Source organism: Silene latifolia, chromosome 6 (genome assembly GCF_048544455.1).
Source record: "Silene latifolia isolate original U9 population chromosome 6, ASM4854445v1, whole genome shotgun sequence".
Classification (NCBI taxonomy): Eukaryota; Viridiplantae; Streptophyta; class Magnoliopsida; order Caryophyllales; family Caryophyllaceae; genus Silene; species Silene latifolia.
The window spans coordinates 112654074-112678712 of NC_133531.1; the positions used below are offsets into that span (position 1 = coordinate 112654074).

At 38.2% G+C, this 24639-nt stretch overlaps 3 protein-coding genes and 1 non-coding gene across 4 annotated transcripts; 2 read left to right on the forward strand and 2 right to left on the reverse strand.

Annotated features, from left to right (window-relative positions):
* LOC141588499 (uncharacterized) lies at positions 1-11655 on the forward strand. The gene is made up of 2 exons (XM_074409939.1): positions 1-611; positions 11607-11655. The coding sequence occupies exons 1-2, from the start codon at positions 1-3 to the stop codon at positions 11653-11655; spliced, it is 660 nt and encodes a 219-aa protein (XP_074266040.1).
* Positions 11656-13728: 2073 nt separating this feature from the next.
* Positions 13729-17087, forward strand: LOC141587112 (phosphoribulokinase, chloroplastic). The gene is made up of 5 exons (XM_074408540.1): positions 13729-14463; positions 15928-16012; positions 16155-16239; positions 16326-16570; positions 16662-17087. The coding sequence occupies exons 1-5, from the start codon at positions 13925-13927 to the stop codon at positions 16911-16913; spliced, it is 1206 nt and encodes a 401-aa protein (XP_074264641.1). The 5' UTR covers positions 13729-13924; the 3' UTR covers positions 16914-17087.
* On the reverse strand, positions 15795-15866 carry TRNAG-UCC (transfer RNA glycine (anticodon UCC)). Its single transcript has one exon. It is a non-coding gene; the product is annotated as a tRNA-Gly (tRNA).
* Positions 17088-17242: 155 nt separating the features above from the next.
* Positions 17243-23888, reverse strand: LOC141587113 (uncharacterized). The gene is made up of 5 exons (XM_074408541.1): positions 23509-23888; positions 22784-22887; positions 22598-22682; positions 17910-18047; positions 17243-17537 (listed from the first exon to the last, which is right to left on the reverse strand). The coding sequence occupies exons 1-4, from the start codon at positions 23713-23715 to the stop codon at positions 17952-17954; spliced, it is 492 nt and encodes a 163-aa protein (XP_074264642.1). The 5' UTR covers positions 23716-23888; the 3' UTR covers positions 17243-17537; positions 17910-17951.
* Positions 23889-24639: the final 751 nt, after the last annotated feature.

Sequence of the window (24639 nt, forward strand, 5' to 3'; positions counted from 1 at the left end):
ATGGGGGCTGAATTTGCACGAAGAAAAATAGCGGTGGATTCCACTTGTAAATTGTGTTTGGATTCTGAGGGTCTCACTGAGACAAGTGCTCATTTGTTTCATGATTGTCAAATTGCTCGTCGGGTCTGGGCTTGCTCCGACCTAGGAATTCGGACACTAGGTGGTGATCACATCAAAATTGGAGAATGGATCATTAACTGGATAACCTACTTCCGAAAAATGGAGGATGCGGAGGTTAAGGTCAATAAATTCTTGGCCACCTTATGGTGCATGTGGCTGGTGCGGAATCGGATTTTGTTTCAGGGGGAACATTTTCATCCTCAAATGTTCTTTGGATTATGGTCATGCTCGGTGGACACGACATTGAGGGCACTTGAATCTGGCAAGAAGGAAAGGTGGGGCGTGGGGGTGGAAATATGCGCAAAAGACTCATGTCGGTTACGAGAAGGGCGGCCTTTCTTTGTGGTAGGAGGAAGGGGAGGGTGCCAGGTCATCCGGGTTATGGTGGATGCACGGTGGAAATCTGTGGGACATGCGACTATTGGGTGGGTGGCTTATGGGGATGGTGGTATTTCTTTATTATCCAGAAGTGTTAGTGATACCGTCGTCAGGTACCAAAAATAAATACCTAAGTTACAACTAACAGAAGTCAGCGGCAAGTAGGGTCGATCTCCACAGGGAGGCAAAAATGAGATTTATCTGTCTAATTTTAGTCTATGAGTACGGGTCACAATGTGGGGGTTTGAATATGATTTCTGACTAAAGAGAATAAGGAAGAGGGGAATAAAAAGAAGGGAGAAAACAGATAAAGAGGAACAGCTAAGACAGACGGTTCACCATAATCATCCGGTCAAGTAATCTAGGTCTCAGGTCAATGCAAATACGGTCTAAGGGGTAAGGAATGTCACCTTTCGGTCCTTAATTCACCCTAAAGTGTAAACAGCTTAACTTTCGCCCTCACTGCAATACCCTATTATTCGCTACTAGTCTTACCTCTTCCAACCTTTCGGTCCAGGTCGAGGATCACTAAGAATTATAGGTCTAATTGCGTCGACTCAATCAGACGGATACAATTAACTGCAGCATTTAACCAACAAAGACAATACCAGCATTAACCCAATAAATCGATTACTATTCCTTCATGATTATGGATCCCCTATAGTCTTAGCGTATGGGAATTAGCTACTCATTATGAAATAAACAAGAACAAGAATTAAAAGAACAATAAACATTAAATTAAGAGAGAAAAGGGAAGAAATGTTACTGAAATAATGATCCGGAATAAAAAGCAAAGTAACAGTAATAATGCAACAGTGTGTGTCGTTCCAAGAGAAAAAGAGAAGAGAAGAGAGTAATCGGCCCCCTACAAATGACGTCCTCCTATCCTATTTATAAGAAAAATAGGATTTATTAACCTAATTGACGGAAATTAAGTTAAAAGCCCAAGCCCGTAAAAGATTGTTGCTCGATCGAGCACTTAAGGCTCTCGATCGAGTGATATCCCTTAGTATTCCTCTCGATCGAGAACAATTCCTCTCGATCGAGTACTTCTTTCCCTTTAATCACTCGATCGAGAAGAAGTAGCTCTCGATCGAGCAAATGGGCTCTCGATCGAATAGAAATAGTTCTCGATCGAGCACTTCTCGACGCGTAATTCCGCTTCGCGCACTGAACTTCAAACGGCTGCCATTCCTTCGTTACTTGGACAAATAGGGCGTGGTTGGTGGCGTTGGAAAGCTAAGAGGATAAGCTTTCACCTCCAACTAGAATCACCTTAATAACTGTTGTAGAACTCGAGATATGGCTCTTACAAGCAGGAACTAGCAAATTGAAGCACTATCTTGGCTCGCCTAACTTCCTTACTCCAATGCGCATCTCAAAATAGTACTTTCCAAGCTCCGACTCAACTCCTCTCCTAAATGCATGCGTAGGGACATGTTTTAGGCTTGATTCCGCATCTCTAAGCTCATTCCTGCAATTAATACAAGAACTTCCAAAGTATGCAATTCGGGGCATATTCGTAGCAAATAACTACTAAAATAGCATAAAGATGCGTGCAAGAATAGACTAAAAAGACTATATAAAATGCACGTATCAAATCTCCCCAAACCAAACCTTTACTCGTCCTCGAGTAAACTCAAAACTATACGCTAATGGAACGGAAAAATAACTCAGAGCTAGGTTAACTTGTCTACTTGAACCAACTTAATGCAACAAAGATTAACAGTTTAAGCTAAGCAGTCAATACGCAAACGAATTATGAGTTGTTCAGAAATATAGCCAACCTATCGACCTTGCAAGACCAACAAAATCGGACTCTCTCGTGGTCACTCATCTCTCATGAAGCAAAGGGTGAATATTTATATGTAAAAGAGAGAAGAAAGGACAGTCACTCACCTAACTGCGACCTACATAGCATGCATGCAACAAAAATGAAAGACAATTCAAGTACTAATGCACATACTCCAACCAATAATGTCCGTCACAGCCGAGGGCTTACAAATAATTTGGGAATAGTGAGGTTCAGGTGAGAAAGGGCAAAACATGTTATGGAAATGTGGAGGTAAAAGCGTCAAGCTAGTTCCTAACAGGACCATAGTAAACCATCCGAATCTCAACTGACTGAAAAACTAAGTACAAGTGCCCTTCATTTGGCACACAACTCACTAAGCTCAAACACAATCTCCTCAAAATGATATGAATAAAACGGAGGAGTGAGACCGTCAAAAGATAGAAATAGGCACAGACGGACTCAAAAATCAAACCAACTCAAAAATTTCCAAACTTTTCCTCCTCTGGTTTCTTCCTGTATACGTGATTTTTTTGATTTTTTTTTTTTTTCTTTTTTCTTTCTTTCACGTTTTCTTCCTTTTTTTTCAATACTTACTTTTTTTTTCTTTTTTTTTCTCCTTCCTTAATACAGACACCAACTCCAAACAAGAATTACGGACCAAACTGCAATGGACAACATACCACAAAAGAACACACTAACTAGCTTGACTAGGCAGGCTCAGTTTGGAATGTAGCTAATGGGTCAAAAAGGCAAGTTTTGGCTAATGTGGAGCTAAATGGGTGAAAGATATAAAGAAAGGGGGATTTGCAAGACCCTCCCTGCATGTGACACCAACCACAAACCCGAATATGTGCATTTGACGAGAAATTGAATGTCATAAATGTGCAAAAGAGACGAACATGCTATGCAAGGAGTACTACTCAAAATTCCTAATGAACTAGTCATGAATGTCACCAGTTATGGGCTCTAAATCTCAGAATTTTTAAGTAGTTTGCCAATTTATAGGTCAAGTCTAAACAACCAGCTTATATTTGAACAGAAATTCGTAGATTATGCGTATGACAAAGCTAAAAACTATCAACGGAAGTGCAAGGCTCAAGTAAATTGACAAGTTATAGTGCATTATCATCATGGAAATCTACCGTTCCGACTCAACCTACATGCTAAAATAAACGTGAAATTTTTTGAATTTTAACAATTTTTCAATTTTTATGGAATTTTAAATTTTAACGAAAATAAACAACAATGCAAACATAAATTAAATGTGATAACTGAAATGCAATAAAAACAAGATGCAGACGTAGATATGGATGCATAACCTCCCCAAACCAAACCGTACAATGCCCCCATTGTACCAAAACATGGAAAGGAAACGCAAACTAGAGGAGAAAGAGAGTAAAATGCGGAAAACTTACAAGATGCGCGAATAAAGGGACCTCCCCAAACCGACCATGAACATGGGAGGTTGCTAAGGGCCCGGAAAACCGTCTCAGGAAGCTAATCCAAGTCAAAAACACTCGATGGCAGTTGAATAGTAGTCGATCGAGTGAAATGGGCATTCAAATATGCTCGATCAAATGGTGTTGTGGTCGATCGAGCAGTTCTCCTTTTGCAGGTAGTCGATCGAGTAAATATTTCACTCGATCGAGTGAAGTCATCAGCAAAAGTGCTCGATCGAGTAGAAAAACTACTCGATCGAGTACTTCTCAGCGTATTACCTGCAAAACGCAATAAAAACAGCCCGTAAACTAACTAGATAAGCAAACTGATAAAATCTATGGTATAAAAACCATTTATTACAATTGAAATTAAATAAAAAGCAAAATAAAATCGCCGGGTTGCCTCCCGGGTAGCGCTAGCTTCAGTCAGGTCCCAGCTCGACCTTCTTTTTCAGCCAACTACTCTAATTGAACCCAATCAAAGCAACTCAAAGCTCGCACCAACCTGTCAAATAGCTGCGCATATGCTACACAAAACTGTAAGTAGCACCATAAAACAAATGATAGCATAGGAAATTAAAATGTAATAACATTTAAGTCTAACAAATTTCCTATGACGACTCCTAAAAATATCCACAAAATTATTCCTCCCTCCATTAAGGGCGGAATATAAAAACTCAAATTAACCGGTGGAAAATAAAGCACTCGGAGCATTGGACTCAAAAACAACGCGAATAGAATTTGGATGCTCGGACGGGAAAAACGTGAGGTGGAGGAATCAGTCTCGCTAAAGGAGAAGGTGGGTATTCATCCCAAATGCAAGGGACGGTAAAGTCAATTGGGTCAATTGGGTCCTCTATAATAGGTCCATCTACTATATCATCGTAAGTATCCCATTTGACCTCAAAACTGTCTAAATCTACCTCCTCACTCTCCTTATTGCTAGACTCGTCAAGATGGAGATTCTCAAAGAGAGCCTTCATATCACCCTCACTATCAGTGCAAGAATCATAAAGGGGTTCTAAATTATCCTCATAAAAAGGATTGTCAACCACGCTAGTGGTCTCCTCTATGTCTCCGTCAGCATTTCCTAGATTGGTTTCTAAGGTCTCACCCACCCCCTCATTTGAGTCAACATGAAGAGAAAAGTTGGGTTTAAGAGATTCAGCAGCAAACCAATCAAAGAATTCTAATACCTCATTTACGGGGATTCCTTCGAAATCCCACTTACATACCAATAGATTCTAGGTATGCTCGCGTAGGGTCATTCATACCCCGGAAGATAGTCCAGCATAATTGGAGTTCAGAAAATGCATCTCGTCTGGGCTCGAGCCACTCCAAAAACCTGGCTAAATAAGTACCAAAAATTTCGTTCTCTTCCTGCGGAAAGAGAAGAACGAAAGACATAATAACGGTCTCAAGAAACCGAAGCTCCTTGAGACAAGAAATAAACTAAATAAAAACAAATAAAACTACGCTGCCTCCCCGGCAACGGCGCCAAAATTTGATACCGTCGTCAGGTACCAAAAATAAATACCTAAGTTACAACTAACAGAAGTCAGCGGCAAGTAGGGTCGATCTCCACAGGGAGGCAAAAATGAGATTTATCTGTCTAATTTTAGTCTATGAGTACGGGTCACAATGTGGGGGTTTGAATATGATTTCTGACTAAAGAGAATAAGGAAGAGGGGAATAAAAAGAAGGGAGAAAACAGATAAAGAGGAACAGCTAAGACAGACGGTTCACCATAATCATCCGGTCAAGTAATCTAGGTCTCAGGTCAATGCAAATACGGTCTAAGGGGTAACGAATGTCACCTTTCGGTCCTTAATTCACCCTAAAGTGTAAACAGCTTAACTTTCGCCCTCACTGCAATACCTTATTATTCGCTACTAGTCTTGCCTCTTCCAACCTTTCGGTCCAGGTCGAGGATCACTAAGAATTATAGGTCTAATTGCGTCGACTCAATCAGACGGATACAATTAACTGCAGCATTTAACCAACAAAGACAATACCAGCATTAACCCAATAAATCGATTACTATTCCTTCATGATTATGGATCCCCTATAGTCTTAGCGTATGGGAATTAGCTAATCATTATGAAATAAACAAGAACAAGAATTAAAAGAACAATAAACATTAAATTAAGAGAGAAAAGGGAAGAAATGTTACTGAAATAATGATCCGGAATAAAAAGCAAAGTAACAGTAATAATGCAACAGTGTGTGTCGTTCCAAGAGAAAAAGAGAAGAGAAGAGAGTAATCGGCCCCCTACAAATGACGTCCTCCTATCTTATTTATAAGAAAAATAGGATTTATTAACCTAATTGACGGAAATTAAGTTAAAAGCCCAAGCCCGTAAAAGATTGTTGCTCGATCGAGCACTTAAGGCTCTCGATCGAGTGATATCCCTTAGTATTCCTCTCGATCGAGAACAATTCCTCTCGATCGAGGACTTCTTTCCCTTTAATCACTCGATCGAGAAGAAGTAGCTCTCGATCGAGCAAATGGGCTCTCGATCGAATAGAAATAGTTCTCGATCGAGCACTTCTCAGCGCGTAATTCCTGCTTCGCGCACTGAACTTCAAACGGCTGCCATTCCTTCGTTACTTGGACAAATAGGGCGTGGTTGGTGGCGTTGGAAAGCTAAGAGGATAAGCTTTCACCTCCAACTAGAATCACCTTAATAACTGTTGTAGAACTCGAGATATGGCTCTTACAAGCAGGAACTAGCAAATTGAAGCACTATCTTGGCTCGCCTAACTTCCTTACTCCAATGCGCATCTCAAAATAGTACTTTCCAAGCTCCGACTCAACTCCTCTCCTAAATGCATGCGTAGGGACATGTTTTAGGCTTGATTCCGCATCTCTAAGCTCATTCCCCGCAATTAATACAAGAACTTCCAAAGTATGCAATTCGGGGCATATTCGTAGCAAATAACTACTAAAATAGCATAAAGATGCGTGCAAGAATAGACTAAAAAGACTATATAAAATGCACGTATCAAATCTCCCCAAACCAAACCTTTACTCGTCCTCGAGTAAACTCAAAACTATACGCTAATGGAACGGAAAAATAACTCAGAGCTAGGTTAACTTGTCTACTTGAACCAACTTAATGCAACAAAGATTAACAGCTTTAAGCTAAGCGATCAATACGCAAACGAATTATGAGTTGTTCAAAATATAGCCAACCTATCGACCTTGCAAGACCAACAAAATCGGACTCTCTCGTGGTCACTCATCTCTCATGAAGCAAAGGGTGAATATTATATGTAAAAGAGAGAAGGAAAGACAGTCACTCACCTAATTACGACCTACATAGCATGCATGCAACAAAAATGAAAGACAATTCAAGTACTAATGCACATACTCCAACCAATAATGTCCGTCACAGCCGAGGGCTTACAAATAATTTGGGAATAGTGAGGTTCAGGTGAGAAAGGGCAAAACATGTTATGGAAATGTGGAGGTAAAAGCGTCAAGCTAGTTCCTAACAGACCATAGTAAACCATCCGAATCTCAACCGATCAAAAACTAAGTACAAGTGCCCTTCATTTGGCACACAACTCACTAAGCTCAAACACAATCTCCTCAAAATGATATGAATAAAACGGAGGAGTGAGACCGTCAAAAGATAGAAATAGGCACGAGACGGACTCAAAATCAAACCACTCAAAAATTTCCAAACTTTTCCTCCTCTGGTTTCTTCCTGTATACGTGATTTTTTTGATTTTTTTTTTTTTTTCTTTTTCTTTCTTTCACGTTTTCTTCCTTTTTTTCAATACTTACTTTTTTTTTTTTTTTTTTTTCTCCTTCCTTAATACGTACACCAACTCCAAACAAGAATTACGGACCAAAACCGCAATGGACAACATACCACAAAAGAACACACTAACTAGCTTGACTAGGCAGGCTCAGTTTGGAATGTAGCTAATGGGTCAAAAAGGCAAGTTTTGGCTAATGTGGATCTAAATGGGTGAAAGATATAAAGAAAGGGGGATTTGCAAGACCCTCCCTGCATGTGACACCAACCACAAACCCGAATATGTGCATTTGACGAGAAATTGAATGTCATAAATGTGCAAAAGAGACGAACATGCTATGCAAGAAGTACTACTCAAAATTCCTAATGAACTAGTCATGAATGTCACCAGTTATGGGCTCTAAATCTCAAAATTTTTAAGTAGTTTGCCAATTTATAGGTCAAGTCTAAACAACCAAATTATATTTGAACAAAATTCGTAGATTATGCGTATGACAAAGCTAAAAACTATCAACGGAAGTGCAAGGCTCAAGTAAATTGACAAGTTATAGTGCATTATCATCATGGAAATCTACCGTTCCGACTCAACCTACATGCTAAAATAAACGTGAAATTTTTTGAATTTTAACAATTTTTCAATTTTTATGGAATTTTAAATTTTAACGAAAATAAACAACAATGCAAACATAAATTAAATGTGATAACTGAAATGCAATAAAAACAAGATGCAGACGTAGATATGGATGCATAACCTCCCCAAACCAAACCGTACAATGCCCCCATTGTACCAAAACATGGACAGGAAACGCAAACTAGAGGAGAAAGAGAGTAAAATGCGGAAAACTTACAAGATGCGCGAATAAAGGGACCTCCCCAAACCGACCATGAACATGGGAGGTTGCTAAGGGCCCTAAAACCGTCTCGGAAGCTAATCCAAGTCAAAAACACTCGATGGCAGTTGAATAGTAGTCGATCGAGTGAAATGGGCATTCAAATCTGCTCGATCAAATGGTGTTGTGGTCGATCGAGCAGTTCTCCTTTTGCAGGTAGTCGATCGAGTAAATATTTCACTCGATCGAGTGAAGTCATCAGCAAAAGTGCTCGATCGAGTAGAAAAACTACTCGATCGAGTACTTCTCAGCGTATTACCTGCAAAACGCAATAAAAACAGCCCGTAAACTAACTAGATAAGCAAACTGATAAAATCTATGGTATAAAAACCATTTATTACAATTGAAATTAAATAAAAAGCAAAATAAAATCGTCGGGTTGCCTCCCGGGTAGCGCTAGCTTCAACAGTCCCACTCGACCTTCTTTTTCAGCCAACTACTCTAATTGAACCCAATCAAAGCAACTCAAAGCTCGCACCAACCTGTCAAATAGCTGCGCATGTGCTACACAAAACTGTAAGTAGCACCATAAAACAGTGATAGCATAGGAAATTAAAATGTAATAACATTTAAGTCTAACAAATTTCCTATGACTCTAAAAATATCCACAAAATTATTCCTCCCTCCAACTAAGGGCGGAATATAAAAACTCAAATTAACCGCAGTGGAAAATAAAGCGACTCGGAGCATTGGACTCAAAAACAACGCGAATAGAATTTGGATGCTCGGACGGGTGAAAACTGTGAGGTGGAGGAATCAGTCCGCTAAAGGAGAAGGTGGGTATTCATCCCAAATGCAAGGGACGGTAAAGTCAATTGGGTCAATTGGGTCCTCTATAATAGGTTCATCTACTATATCATCGTAAGTATCCCATTTGACCTCAAAACTGTCTAAATCTACCTCCTCACTCTCCTTATTGCTAGACTCGTCAAGATGGAGATTCTCAAAGAGAGCCTTCAAATCACCCTCACTATCGGTGCAAGAATCATAAAGGGGTTCTAAACTATCCTCATAAAAAGGATTGTCAACCACGCTAGTGGTCTCCTCTATGTCTCCGTCAACATTTCCTAGATTGGTTTCTAAGGTCTCACCCACCCCCTCATTTGAGTCAACATGAAGAGAAAAGTTGGGTTTAAGAGATTCAAGAAGAAACCAATCAAAGAATTCTAATACCTCATTTACGGGATTCCTTCAAATCCCACTTACATACCAATAGATTCTAGGTATGCTCGCGTAGGGTCATTCATACCCCGGAAGATAGTCCAAAGACAATTGGAGTTCGTAAAATGCATCTCGTCTGGGCTCGAGCCACTCCAAAAACCTGGCTAAATAAGTACCAAAAATTTCGTTCTCTTTCTGCGGAAAGAGAAGAACGAAAGACATAATAACGGTCTCAAGGAACCGAAGCTCCTTGAGACAAGAAATAAACTAAATAAAAACAAATAAAACTACGCCGCCTCCCCCGAACGGCGCTAAAATTTGATACCGTCGTCGTACCAAAAATAAATACCTAAGTTACAACTAACGAAGTCACGGCAAGTAGGGTCGATCTCCACAGGGAGGCAAAAATGAGATTTATCTGTCTAATTTTAGTCTATGAGTACGGGTCACAATGTGGGGGTTTGAATATGATTTCGACTAAAGAGAATAAGGAAGAGGGAATAAAAAGAAGGAGAAAACAGATAAAGAGGAACAACTAAGACAGACGGTTCACCATAATCATCCGGTCAAGTAATCTAGGTCTCAGGTCAATGCAAATACGGTCTAAGGGGTAACGAATGTCACCTTTCGGTCCTTAATTCACCCTAAAGTGTAAATGACTTAACTTTCGCCCTCACTGCAATACCCTATTATTCGCTACTAGTCTTGCCTCTTCCAACCTTTCGGTCCAGGTCGAGGATCACTAAGAATTATAGGTCTAATTGCGTCGACTCAATCAGACGGATACAATTAACTGCAGCATTTAACCAACAAAGACAATACCAGCATTAACCCAATAAATCGATTACTATTCCTTCATGATTATGGATCCCCTATAGTCTTAGCGTATGGGAATTAGCTACTCATTATGAAATAAACAAGAACAAGAATTAAAAGAACAATAAACATTAAATTAAGAGAGAAAAGGGAAGAAATGTTACTTGAAATAATGATCCTAATAAAAAGCAAAGTAATGAATAATAATGCAACAAAGTGTGTGTCGTTCCAAGAGAAAAAGAGAAGAGAAGAGAGTAATCGGCCCCCTACAAATGACGTCCTCCTATCCTATTTATAAGAAAAATAGGATTTATTAACCTAATTGACGGAAATTAAGTTAAAAGCCCAAGCCCGTAAAAGATTGTTGCTCGATCGAGCACTTAAGGCTCTCGATCGAGTGATATCCCTTAGTATTCCTCTCGATCGAGAACAATTCCTCTCGATCGAGGACTTCTTTCCCTTTAATCACTCGATCGAGAAGAAGTAGCTCTCGATCGAGCAAATGGGCTCTCGATCGAATAGAAATAGTTCTCGATCGAGCACTTCTCGACAAATATGTAATTCCGCTTCGCGCACTGAACTTCAAACGGCTGCCATTCCTTCGTTACTTGGACAAATAGGGCGTGGTTGGTGGCGTTGGAAAGCTAAGAGGATAAGCTTTCACCTCCAACTGGAATCACCTTAATAACTGTTGTAGAACTCGAGATATGGCTCTTACAAGCAGGAACTAGCAAATTGAAGCACTATCTTGGCTCGCCTAACTTCCTTACTCCAATGCGCATCTCAAAATAGTACTTTCCAAGCTCCGACTCAACTCCTCTCCTAAATGCATGCGTAGGGACATGTTTTAGGCTTGATTCCGCATCTCTAAGCTCATTCCTGCAATTAATACAAGAACTTCCAAAGTATGCAATTCGGGGCATATTCGTAGCAAATAACTACTAAAATAGCATAAAGATGCGTGCAAGAATAGACTAAAAAGACTATATAAAATGCACGTATCAGTTAGGATTTGTGCGGAATCTGGATTACAAGCCGAAGCGTTGGGGCTACGGGATGTGTTGAGGTGGGCTTTTTCGCAAGGGATTCTTCATTTGGAGGTCAACTCGGATTGTCTTCAACTTCTGCTTCAACTTGTCGGGCTGGAGATGGAGCACCATCTCATTGATGGTGTCATTCAAGACATGCGTCTTTTATTTCCTTTTTTTCATTGTTTATCGTTTAAGTTTGTGTCACGTAGGTTTAATAGGGTTGCTCATGCTCTTGCAAAAAGAGCTATGAGCAACTAAGAACATTGTTGGTTTGTCTTTCTTTACCGCTGCCAAAAAAAAATTTAAAGAAAATAAACATTTGTAACAAGGTATTAATTTGACTCGTTTCTTACCTTAACCCGGTATGGAACCCGCATAAACCAGACCCGTACAAACCCATAATTTTTAAATCGAAAATCGACATTACCCATACCCATACCCATACCCATACCCGAAATGACAAACCTATGTCCCCCGTTTGGCCCGTTTGACATGTCTAGTAACAACTCATTAAATTAGAGTAATGTGATCAAACCTCTTTTTTCTTTTATTTTTGTTACTAAAACCTAGAGATGGCAAATGGGTCAATCGGGTTGGGTACTGGTCAAGTCAGTTTGGTTCGGGTCATTTCCGGTACGTCATACATTTCAGGTTGGATTGGGTTGGGTCGGCTCATTAAGGGTTTCGGGTGGCCTGTTACTGGGTCACTTTCGGGTATGGGTCATTTTGGGCCGGGTCATTTTTGGGTTAATGGATAAAACATTTTAGTTAGTACTATTTTGATTAAGAAATAATATTTTGCTAATTTAACTACTCCCTCCAATTTTCTTTTATCTTCCCCTTTCTTTGGACACAAAAATTAAGAAAGGGGAAGAAAGAAGGAATAAAGTAGAATAAAGTGTATTGTAAGTTGGGAAATTTATAGGGGAGAGAAAATAATAAAGAATGAATAATTAATAAAGAAAGATAAAGTAATGGGAGTTGTTGATTTTTTAGGAGAGAGAAATTAATAAAAAATGAATGAAACTTACCAAAAAAGGAAAGAGGGAAGATAATCAAACTTGTGTGAAAAAGGAAAGAGGGAAGATAAAAGAAAATTGGAGGGAGTATTTATTAAGAATGGTTGTCACCGATGAAACTCTATTTTGATGCATATAACATTAATATGACTTACTACTTGTCGTTTCGGGTCATTTTGGGTCACTTTAAGTCATTTTGAATTGGGTCAATTATGGGTCGGGTCTTTTCTGTCGAGTCATCTCGGGTCGAATCAACATTGGGTCAATCAAGGTTCGGGTCGGGTTGGGTCAGGTGGAGTCGTTTCGGGTCATATTCGGGCCAGGCATGTTCGGGTCTCGGGTCAGCTTTATTGGATCGGGTCATTCGGATCAGATCAGCTTTACTAGGTCTACTAAAACCTTCAAAAAGACTTCATGAAAAAGGGATTGACACGACCCAACGACCTAAAACGCCCCAACCCACCATCACCGACACTGCATAAGGCCAGGGCCAGCTGGCTCGGCACCGCATTGACCTGATTTAGGATAAAAAGGGTCAACCCTAACCCGCCGTTGGGTCAATCCATCCCGGTCCGACACAAATTCAACCGGTAGCCAACTCTACATTTGAGTGATATTAATACCATTTTACCTTCCAATAATTAGTTTAGGTGTCATAATTCATAATATAATACAAGAATGTTTACGAATCATTCCGGAATCTCTTAGCAACTTAACCCACAATACGTCTATACTCGAGCTGTATATGGCTCTAAACTTCTAAGCTTAGCAAACAAAGAAGAACCAAGGACAGTCCATAAACTCATATGGATGACTTTTACTCCACACCCTAAACCCCTCATCCTCAACTAGCCACCCAATGACTGCCACGTGTCATTTCAAATATCCACTTTGCAATTGATAATCGCCATGCAACCTTCATACTATTCTACATCACAAATTATTTTACATCCATAACTTTTTCATAAAAAAATATCCTATATTAATTTTATTAAAATGACAACTTTGACCTTAATCCACATAACTATACACTTGCATCATTATTTTCCATTTGAAATAATGAAGGGCATTTTTGAAAATTCCATATCTTTTTTCTAAAAATAGAAATAGGGTTAAATATATTTCACCATTATCATTACTAAACAATTTATTGTATGATCTCTATAAAAAAAAATTGGGTGACCTGGTGTACGTGATATGCAGTTCATCACGTATACTCAGGGTTTACCCTGGACCAGTGCACATCTAATATAGCGGTTGCGTGTTTTCTTGTCATCCAAAAAAATAAAAATTCGTATATGATATATTGTTGTAATCTAACCCAAAATCTCTGGTCCAAATTCAACAAAAATGATCATGTAGCTAGGCCAATAAACATTTCATACCATCCAATTAATAACCAAAAGAAAATAAAAAAATCTCAAAACACCAACTTCATCTTTCTCTCCACACACACACTCTCTTGTTCTAGCTCAAAGCAAAGACAAGAGAAGTATTCAAAACATAACATGGCAGTTTGCACATTATACACAATTCCTACCACAACACACTTAGGATTCAACCAAAACAACCAAGTAATATTCAAGAGTAACTCATTTTACAACAAAAGAGCAAATAACAATGTTATAAGTAATAGACCATCATATGTAATAACATGTTCCACAAGTGGGACAATAGTTATAGGTCTAGCGGCGGACTCAGGTTGCGGGAAGAGCACCTTCATGAGGCGGTTAACGAGTGTGTTTGGCGGGGCAGCAGAGCCACCAAAAGGCGGAAACCCGGATTCAAATACCTTAATAAGTGACACAACCACTGTAATTTGTTTAGATGATTACCATTCCTTAGATAGGACTGGTAGAAAGGAAAAGGGTGTGACTGCATTAGACCCAAGGGCTAATGACTTTGACCTTATGTATGAACAAGTTAAGGCTTTGAAGGATGGTAAGAGTGTTGAGAAGCCTATTTACAATCATGTTAGTGGTTTGTTGGACCCACCTGAGCTTATTCATCCTCCTAAGATCTTGGTCATTGAAGGATTGCACCCTATGTAAGTATATAATGATCTTTAATACTCTTAACTTGCTTTTGTTGCTAGGTTATTGAGTCAATCGAGGAATCAGGATTTGAAGGTTTTAGAGTATAAATTCTAATTTTAGGATATTCTATTCTAAAACTTTAAATTATGAAATTCAAAACAATATAAATTTGAATTTGTAATTATGATTTAAACCAAAATCGCATGTTACACAAATAGGCAATGATCAACGATTTAAATTAAAACGTATGTTTAGTAACCTAATGTAAGTAATTTTAGTTGTTACATATGAACGTCACTCACTACTAGCTCCTTTACGACTCGACTACTAATCTACTATGCATTTAGAACCAATGTATTAAACCTTGGTTCGAAATAAGTTAGTACGACTGATAGTTCTATAAAGTATAAACACACTAGTTAGTAAGTTTGGTATTGTAATTATGTTGGTAACTTAATGAACTTTGAATCTAAAATAACACGAATTTTACGTGAAAAAAACTGAAAAGTGAGACTAGCTAGGTATTATATATTCAATGTGCGATAGGGGCTACACTAATTATCACTACAGTCTACTTATATAAACTCCTAAATCGAGTTTTTATATGGTTATGCAATCATTTTTGAAGCACTTATCAGTTATTCCTAATACACAATTTTAAAAAAAAATGAGAGCAAGGTAAGAAAAAGATGGTTGGCTGATAGAAGATCAATAGGTGATAAGGAGATAAATATCCTACTAAAATGGTTGGCTCACTTTGTGTCAATGTCCTTGTCAACCCTTTCTCCACTATACAACATCTTCTCCTCTAGGCCCATGCTATTTATGTATGCTACTTGCATGTATATGTAATATGCAATAAATATACAAATATGTAATGGTTGTTAAGTGTATAAAAATTGAAAATTAATAAAATATATCCGATATATAGACTTATCATTTTAGTTATACTGATTACAACAAAACTCATGTACTGCCACCCCTCTGGCCTCTACCTTGGTCCTTATATCTTACCTGTTGCAACTCTCGGTATACTCCAAATACTTGTCGAATTATATACGAGAGTCTCGTGTAAAACCGTTTTACATGTAAAACTAATACTCCAATAGGTAACTTACTATAGCTGGTTACTTTAGGAGTCTAGGGTTTTGTTTAATACCATTAATTAACTTGTGGTTTTACATCAATACTTGTGTAAAACCGCCTTATATAAAGATTATCCAATAATTTTAAAAACCTACTTTTAAGAAGATATTTTTCAGTAAGAATAAATTGGCAGCAAAAATTTATCAAAAAGATAAATACACAGTTCATAAATGTAAATTTTACCAAAAATGCAAAATGCGTCTGCCGGGAGTCGAACCCGGGTCTATTGCTTGGAAGGCAATTATCCTAACCGTTGGACTACAGACGCTTGTTGAAAATCAAGTACACCATTCGGTATAATAATAAACTGCCAATTGTGTAACCGCCAGGTATGATTCACGTGTAAGAGACTTGCTGGACTTCAGTATCTACTTGGACATCAGCAATGAAGTAAAATTTGCCTGGAAAATTCAGGTACTAAATTACCCAATACATATATGGCAAATTTTCAATTAAGACGGTATATATGTAACTCAAAACCTTGTAAATTTCTGGATTTTATTATACCTACACGACTATGTATTGCATGGTCTTCACATATATACTATGATATCAGAGAGACATGGCAGAGAGAGGACACAGTCTTGAAAGCATCAAGGCCAGTATTGAAGCCCGAAAACCCGACTTTGATGCTTACATTGGTAAACAACATTCTTTACTCTACTTCTCTACCTTTTGAAAAGCGTATAGCATCTTTAAAGGGTTGTTTATGATATTTACGCTGCAGATCCACAAAAGCAGTATGCCGACGCTGTGATTGAAGTACTACCAACTCAGCTAATCCCCGATGACAACGAGGGCAAAGTCTTAAGAGTTAAGTTGATTCAGAAAGAAGGTGTCAAATATTTCAGTCCTGTTTACTTGTTCGATGAAGGATCCACCATCTCCTGGATCCCGTGTGGACGGAAACTGACCTGCTCTTACCCTGGCATTAAATTCGCCTACGGTCCCGACTCCTACTTCGGCAATGAGGTAATCCGTTCGTTCTTCCTTCCTTACCAAGGGTATTAAGATATTGTTAGACAACCTTGCTCACTATGCACAAATTTTTGCGCTTCTGCAGGTGACAGTGATAGAAATGGACGGGCAATTCGACAGATTAGATGAGCTAATTTACGTTGAGAGCCACTTGAGCAACTTGTCGACTAAATTCTACGGTGAAGTCACCCAACAGATGTTGAAGCACCAAGATTTCCCAGGAAGCAACAATGGAACTGGTTTCTTCCAAACCATTGTTGGTTTGAAGATCAGAGACCTCTATGAGCAGCTCTCTGCCAGCAAGTCTGCTACTCCGGCAGCAGCTGCTAAAGCCTGAAACTCAATTCGACAGCAAATGTGACTATCAACATTTCTGAATCTCCATTTTTTTTCTTCCGATTGTCACTTGTATTTTCCATTGTATTTCATCCTGTATAATTCTATCTTGTAGTCTACTCTGAAATTCTATTGTTTACATAATATAATGCATATAAGAGAGGTGTAAAATGCATATCCAAAAGGCCTGTCAGGCAATATATACAAATACCGCCCTGTTTTGCCACAAGTTAATTGAGGAGCAAGAATATCTCCTGCTGTTAAGTTCACTAATGCAGACATGTGTAGTACATTAAGGCGGAAGTGTTCAAGGTTTTGCGTCGAGCGTTCAATTTGAAAGATTGCTCTTATATCTTGAAATTTAACCCTTTTACTGCAACAATACACAGTAAATCAACTCAACAAAGGGGAACATGTTTAACATGTCATAATTAAAAGTAAATCAATTCAAATTGCAATTATTATCTTCATAATGGCAGACGTTATATGAAGAACAAACACAGCGGATAAGTATCTCAAGGAATTCAACCTTCTTCTACGTTTTCAGTCTTTACTGACCGCCTTTACGGCTTCTGATTTCAGTATTGAGTCTACAAAAACCACTTCCCTTCTTGCAAGGGGTAACCTGAAAGAGTGAAAGATCCAAAATCAACATGACTTTTTCATAAAAGGAATATCTAAATATTGAGTTTAGTAGACAGGCATCAAGCTCGATTTCACAGGTTTTCATTGACCCATTAAGCAGTTATAATGAACGAGGATAAAATATTAAACAACCACAAATTCTCATATTAGATGGTCTTGTGTATACCATGAGACACACCCATATGATGAAGTAATATTCTTTGTCAGTTTTTGGTGAGTTAATGGGTAGGATTTTCTGTTAAACGGATTGGTCTCGCATTATATTAGAACGAGCCTTTTCAGCCGGTTCAAGAGATTAATTGTTACAAAAACTGAGAAAAGAAACTACATGAACAAAATTATCAGGACTTACCGCACTGCCAATATGATATTCGCCATCCTTCACAACCACATGTCAGTAATGTGCGCAGAAGTTCATCTTCTTCATTACTTTGGCATAAGCCGGGGGCACAATCTCAGGTTTCCTTAGCCTTCTTTTAGATTTCTTCGACTGCAACAACAGAAACAGTAAATCAGTAATTTAGTATTAGTATTTAAATGAACCATGGGATACCAAAAGTAAATAGGAATGGTCCAGGCTACCAATAAGGCAAGATTAAACTAAGCATTTTTGTGAACTTGCCGAATCATTACAAACAGAGTCATTTCCCAACCTGGCATATGGTTTATTGAAGTTTAGCTCGGCATAGGAGTTAGGGACCTTGTTGCAGAGTCACAGAAGACTGAAAACTAAGCACTCGAGCATTAGTGGCCTACTGCATCATAAGTTCATAACTACTGAGAGGCTGAATTTTTCAGTCAAGTGACTCAAGTCCCCTCGCAACATTTGGAGTGTCTAGCACAGGATTACAAATAAGCTGATTTTTCTAATAAAAATTTATCCTTAAAAGCATTACACAGAACAAACTTTTGTGTTATTCTATTCAAGTAGTATTATTTATCTTCATATGTGAAGCAAGGTTTTCCAGCTATCGCATTTTCATATTCTCACTTTTGTAATACTTTCAGGATGAATGACTTTCTACACTAGGAGTATAAATGAGAATCGCTATAAAAGTATGCCCTTCTCAGCATTAGAAATTATAAACTAATGGATCCCCTTTGGCTCACAGTCTGCTGAAATTGGCAATGCTTTCAAGTGAACTGAACATTTCATATACTCGTTTACAACTTTGGCCTTCACAACACGCCTCGTTTCAACTTCGACCTTCACAAAGACATTCCTACTTCATAGAATGTCCACCAAGCCTAGAGCTGGCAATCGGGTCGGTTACGGGTCAGGTCAAAGCGGATCGGGCCGTATCGAGTTCGGGTTATGTCGGGCCAATGAAGGTTCGGGTCGGTTTGGTTCATGTCGGGTCATCTTCGGGTTGGATCATCAACAGGTGACAAGCCGGGTCGGGTCAGTCTCGGGTCAGGTTATCACTTATCACTTATCAGCATATATTTTATCTTTATATATTTAGTTTTATAAATGGTAAATCTATGTTTAAATAATGGGTAGGGTGTATTAATTGTAGTTTTAAGTGAAAATAATTAGGATGAATGTCAATTTGGTGTTATTTAAACCATTATTAAGCTAGTTCTTTATCGGGTATCGATCGAGTTGAGAAAATATCGGGTCACGGGTCGGGTAGGGTTTGGGTTGGAAAAAATAAGGCTGCTATCGGTTATCGGGTCGGGTCGGTTTCGGTTCACCCAATTTTCGGGTTGTAACGGGTCGGGTTTCGGGTGGGTCGGATCAGCTTTTGCTAGCTCTAACCAAGCCTCAATCCCTAGCGGTTCCGGTTCCAATTTGATATCACTGAATCCCAACAAGTTTGCCATATAACGTAACAAGTTACGCACGAAGGTCAATAACAAGTCTGTAAATGATGTACCAACAAGTTTTACGTTAGCTGCACTAATATGTTCGAAAGTTCAACAAGTTAGTGCACACATCAACATGTAGAATCAGTTGTACGAAACACAACCTGGTGATAGGGTAAGTTTTTCCTGAAGTTAGAAATTTTACGTGGTCATAAAGTAATCATATCACTTACAAATCAGTATCCTAAACTGATTGAATCTCTCACAAGTCACAATTGATCAGTTTAATTCCAATTTTCAAGGTACCCCTCCAATGTTTTGGACAATTGGACTGCGTAACAACTTCGTCGAATAAGCTCAAGCTGCTAGTATCTACTATGACATCAAGAAATTCTGTGAAGTGTGAAGTAACTTTTGTTAAGAGGCCCGCAGATGTTTATCAAGGTTGCATATGGGATAACCACTACACTATTAGCAATACAATAAACCATCAAAAGCGGCCACTACACACTATTAGCAATATAATAAACCATCAAAAGCGGCTCCCTTTGCAGAGACATGGTTTAATAATGGAATTATGAAATGCGTAAAATAGCTTTAAGAGTGATTTCCAAAGTGTAAATTCAAATGGTACACTTGTTGGACCAGATTGATACCTTGTTCACTTGTTGACGGTAAGAAGCAATTGGTTTTAAAAGATTCAGTCTGATCATTAATAACTCAGTCCTAATACAAAGAAAGCATGGTTCAAGAGAAAAATAAAAAGTGCCCCAACATTCCATTTTCAGCTCCATATACACAAACTCAAAAAAGAACAGCTAGCTTTCCCTGCCTTGGCTATTCACAGTTCCACACTATCTTGTAAACCAATTGTTAGGAGAGAATCAAAGATTTATCACAAAAAATGATCACAAATCCAGACCCTTTCAACAACAACAACAACATCAGAGCCTTAATCCCAAAATGATTTGGGGTCGGCTGACATGAATCATCCTTTCGAACCGTCCATGGGTGAACGCACGCCTCAAAATGCGAATAAAAAAGGGAAAATGAAAAACAAAAAGGAAGAACGAAAATGTAATGGAAAGTCAAGGTAAACTTAGGGGTTTTAAAATCGAATTCCGGATTTCTTTTATAAAAACTTAAAATTTAAATCGAGAGAAAAGATTAAAACGATTTTTAAAAACCGAAATAGAATTAAGGATCCGGAATGAACCAAGTAAAATCTGTAAGAAAGTGGTTGGTAAAAAAGTGTAATAAATGAGAGAAGAATAAATAATTTAATTTCTTTAAATTAAATAAAAAAACACATAAATATGTCAAAAAACATCAAATACTAAAAATCCAGACCCTTTCATTTTATAATAAACACCTATGCAGCCCTGGTTGAAAGAACAAGAGGCAACCAAGTTCTTTAACTCTGAACACATAACTCCCAATTGTATGCCCATTTTCCCACAAAGTAAGCAGCTGTTTCCCCAATCTCTTTCATGTGTAATATATTGAAAATTTGAAACAAATTGCAATTTCTACATCTCTATTGGATAGGAGCTACACCTGGCTAATAATCTCATAGCTACCCTTCTTTACCCTCCTCCCATTTCCTTCAGACTCCACACAAATGTGCTTACGAATATATGTGTTGACTTCCTGTCTTCACTTTTAATGCGAGTATAGATCTCCATTTATTCATTGAATAACACAGCTATACAAAGGAGCGGAATTCAACTTCTAAATCTCTTTCAATAGGCCTGAACAGTTTCTGGTTTGTATCCAACCAACTCTAATTAAAGCATTAGCATCATCTTTAGGCTTCAGAAAAATTAATCATTTTTCACCATAACGTGACATTTAGAGACAAATCAGACTATAAATGACCATGATTCAAGTTAGATAGGCTAAAACATAGCCAAACAGCTTCCAAACTTGAAACATGAATGCATGTACTTATACACCATAAGAAGTGAAGTTTTCAGCACCCCGTCTATAAACCCCAAAACCTTTGCGATTTTTAAAACTAAAGGATGGAGGAATCTCCAAGAGGTAAAAAGATGATGAATACGACTCCACTCAGACATACTTTAGTATATTGATTGGGATGCTTAATAAATTATGAAAAGTATGCTCCCAAATCCTCAGCAGCATCACTCAGAAATTGTTTAAATCCAAGTACACGCACCATTGACAAAGGCAGGGGGATTCCACTCTCAAAAATTTGCTAGCAGTAGACAAGACTCCTCAAATCCTCAAAACTATACATAACATTAATAGTGAACAGCTGAACAAACCATGTTCATTGGTTAATAATATAACATAATTGCTCTTTCATGTACACCATTTACTCTTTCATATACTTTTTTTCATAATTTTTCCTTGCTCTACCCACCCTTTCCTCCAATAAAAAAACCCAAATTTGTATCTTCCCCTCCTCCAAAAACCTAATTTTAATTCATCCCAAAATCGCTAATTATGATTCTGCAATTCATAACAAGCAAGTTTATTAATCGTAATTGGTAATTACATGGCTTAAGAGTTAGTGTCCTTTAATTAATTATTAGATGAACAAATTAAAAGGGTCTGGCAGGTCTTGACTCTTGATTGTACAAACAACAGTGGACTGGCTAATAAATCCAACTGGTCTACGAACCTTTCTTGTCCTATCACTGTTTTTATCATTGATTTTGTTGGGACTTGACTGATGTAATTGTATTTTCTTCAATAAAAATTTGATTTTTTCAATAAGGTTTGTTGGGAACCCATGGTGATGGGGAAGAATCAAGTGGCAGTGGTGAGGCGGTGACAAGGAAGGTGGACGTTAGTGGGAGAGGGGCGTCAATGGTGGATGTTAGCGGCAGTGAGGGTGTTGAGTGGGGTGTCGGGTTGGTGGGTGTTAGTGGCGGTGAGAGTGGTGGGTGTTGTTTGTGATTAGGAAGAGGAGAAAGGATGAGTAAAGGTAGATGAAAAATGAGAAGGGTAAATGTGGAAAACTTGTACATAATTGAGTAAATCATGTATCTGAAAGAGCAATACCCATAATATAAATCCACCGTCCCATTTGTACTATCCGTATATGACAATAGGTCATATGATAAATTCATACTCCTTATTACCCCTTGATTTAAGATTCTACATCACCATTACACATCTTTCCCACTAGAAGTTCATTTAGTTATCTTGCAACTACTAGTCAAAATCAATAACATAGTTTCCAATTAAAATAGCCACCCATACCTTCAAATGTGCATTATGACGTTTGCCTTCCCTCCACCGTCGGATGGTCCCGTCATGCAAAGTCCTGAATCTTCCTTTTAAAGCCCTGGTCATAAACGTTCAAGAGCTATGTCAGCTACCACATTCCAAGTAATTACATGACATCACCTGCTAACGATTAAAAAACCAGGACAAAGGGGAACCTACGAAAGGGTCTTCATTTTGATCTTTTTGATCTTGGAAGTGGCTGGTGTTAGTTTCTTCCATTTCTTCTCCTTTGCTGTTGCAGAAAAGTATCTCATTTGCACATACTTTTCACCCCCTCGGCAAAAAGAATAATCAAACATGTCAAAATTTACCGACAGCAGCTATACTAACTCATCGTAACACCCCATTCTCCACACCAAGCAACCAAATTATCAAAATGGACAAAAACCAACATAATACCATAATCAAAATTATTCCTTTAATCATCAAAGTTATAATCCTTTCAGACAACAATTCATGGATTAAATTAACAAAACATTTATGAAGTGTTGTTTGATAGCCCTACTCCAAACGCGTGGATTACAATTCGTGCGAATTGCAGAAATGGTAGTAGGTTGTTTGGTTCCCCAAAACAAAAATGAATCGGAAATAAATAGAGAAAGTTTGTTACTAATCCCCTAGCTAAGCGAGAATTCCTACCTAATTCCGTTTCTTATATTCAACAGAACATGTTATAAAAATCATGTGAAATAGAATTACCTAGGCATTGCGATTCCTACGACTAACCTATAACAGCAACCGAGATACTAATCAGAAGAATTAAAATTCAACAAAATTCCACATCCAAGCTATAAATCCAATCTATTTTCGCAAAATATCATACTAAAGAAGTACACATAATATTCAAAAATAGTAGATTCCAGCGAAACGGTAAAGAAGCTTACATGAAAACCAAGAGGAGAAACGGTAAACCCATTTCCGGGAAGCGACAAAGGAGTTGAAGAAGCAGTAATTTGGGAAGTAATCGCTGAAAATGGCGATGAATACTGGAAATTGGTAGGATTGAATGGAGGTGAAAATTGCGACGTCCTAAGTGTTGTATTAATGGAGATTTGAGATAATGTTCGAAACTTTGAACATATTCTCTGCATCGTTTCTTCGACAATCTCAATGGAAAACGAGTGATCAACTGGGTGTTTCTGCTTAAGATTTGCTTTTTTATGATTTCGTCGTCGTCTTTCTTCAGTCTTCTATTTGGGGTTTAACTTAATTTTGGGGGTTAGGGTTCATGGGCTAAATCTACGAAGGTCCCATTTAGCAAACGCTAGAAGCGGATTTATAAAAGCGGATAACGTTGGTAAAATAAGGTTAATAGATTTTAGGGGAAATTGATAAGAATAATCCGACCTTTTACATGTCTTTCAAAAACAGTCCCACCTATTGTTAATCTCAAAATAATCTCACCTTTATATCATGTCTTCCTAAAATGAGTCGTATGAAAATGATACCTACAATATCAGAGTATTAGTCACTCCCTCTTCCCCGTTTAATCATCCTCTACCTCAATTAACCCACCATTTTCACACCTCCATCATCACCATCAACTCTCCATGCTCACGTCTTGTCAACGCCAAGCCTAGAATCGAGCTTTGGAAGAGCAAAATATAATCTCCATTTTAATTTCTATAGTATTATAACATTAATACAATAAATGACACAATGTCCGATTGAGTCTGTTATGTCGAGGGAATCGAGTTTTTTATAGTGTCGACTGAAGGCGGTGACTCGGGAGGCGGATAATAGCTAAAATATGGTGTATTATTGCACACGCTGAAGAAAGGCAGTGTATTTCACAATTTTTTTATTGTTGACATGCTCTTTCCATTACCATTTCTAGCTCCCATTACTTGTGAGAAGTAGTTGACGTTGCCCAAATGAAAGATGCCCATACTCTATTTGGTGTCTGTTTTGGTAAAAAATTTACCGACTATTGATTAAATTTAGTGAGTGATAGTGATTAATCTATGGCCAATGACGGAATGAATGCAACGAATTTAACGTACGAATGAACAACG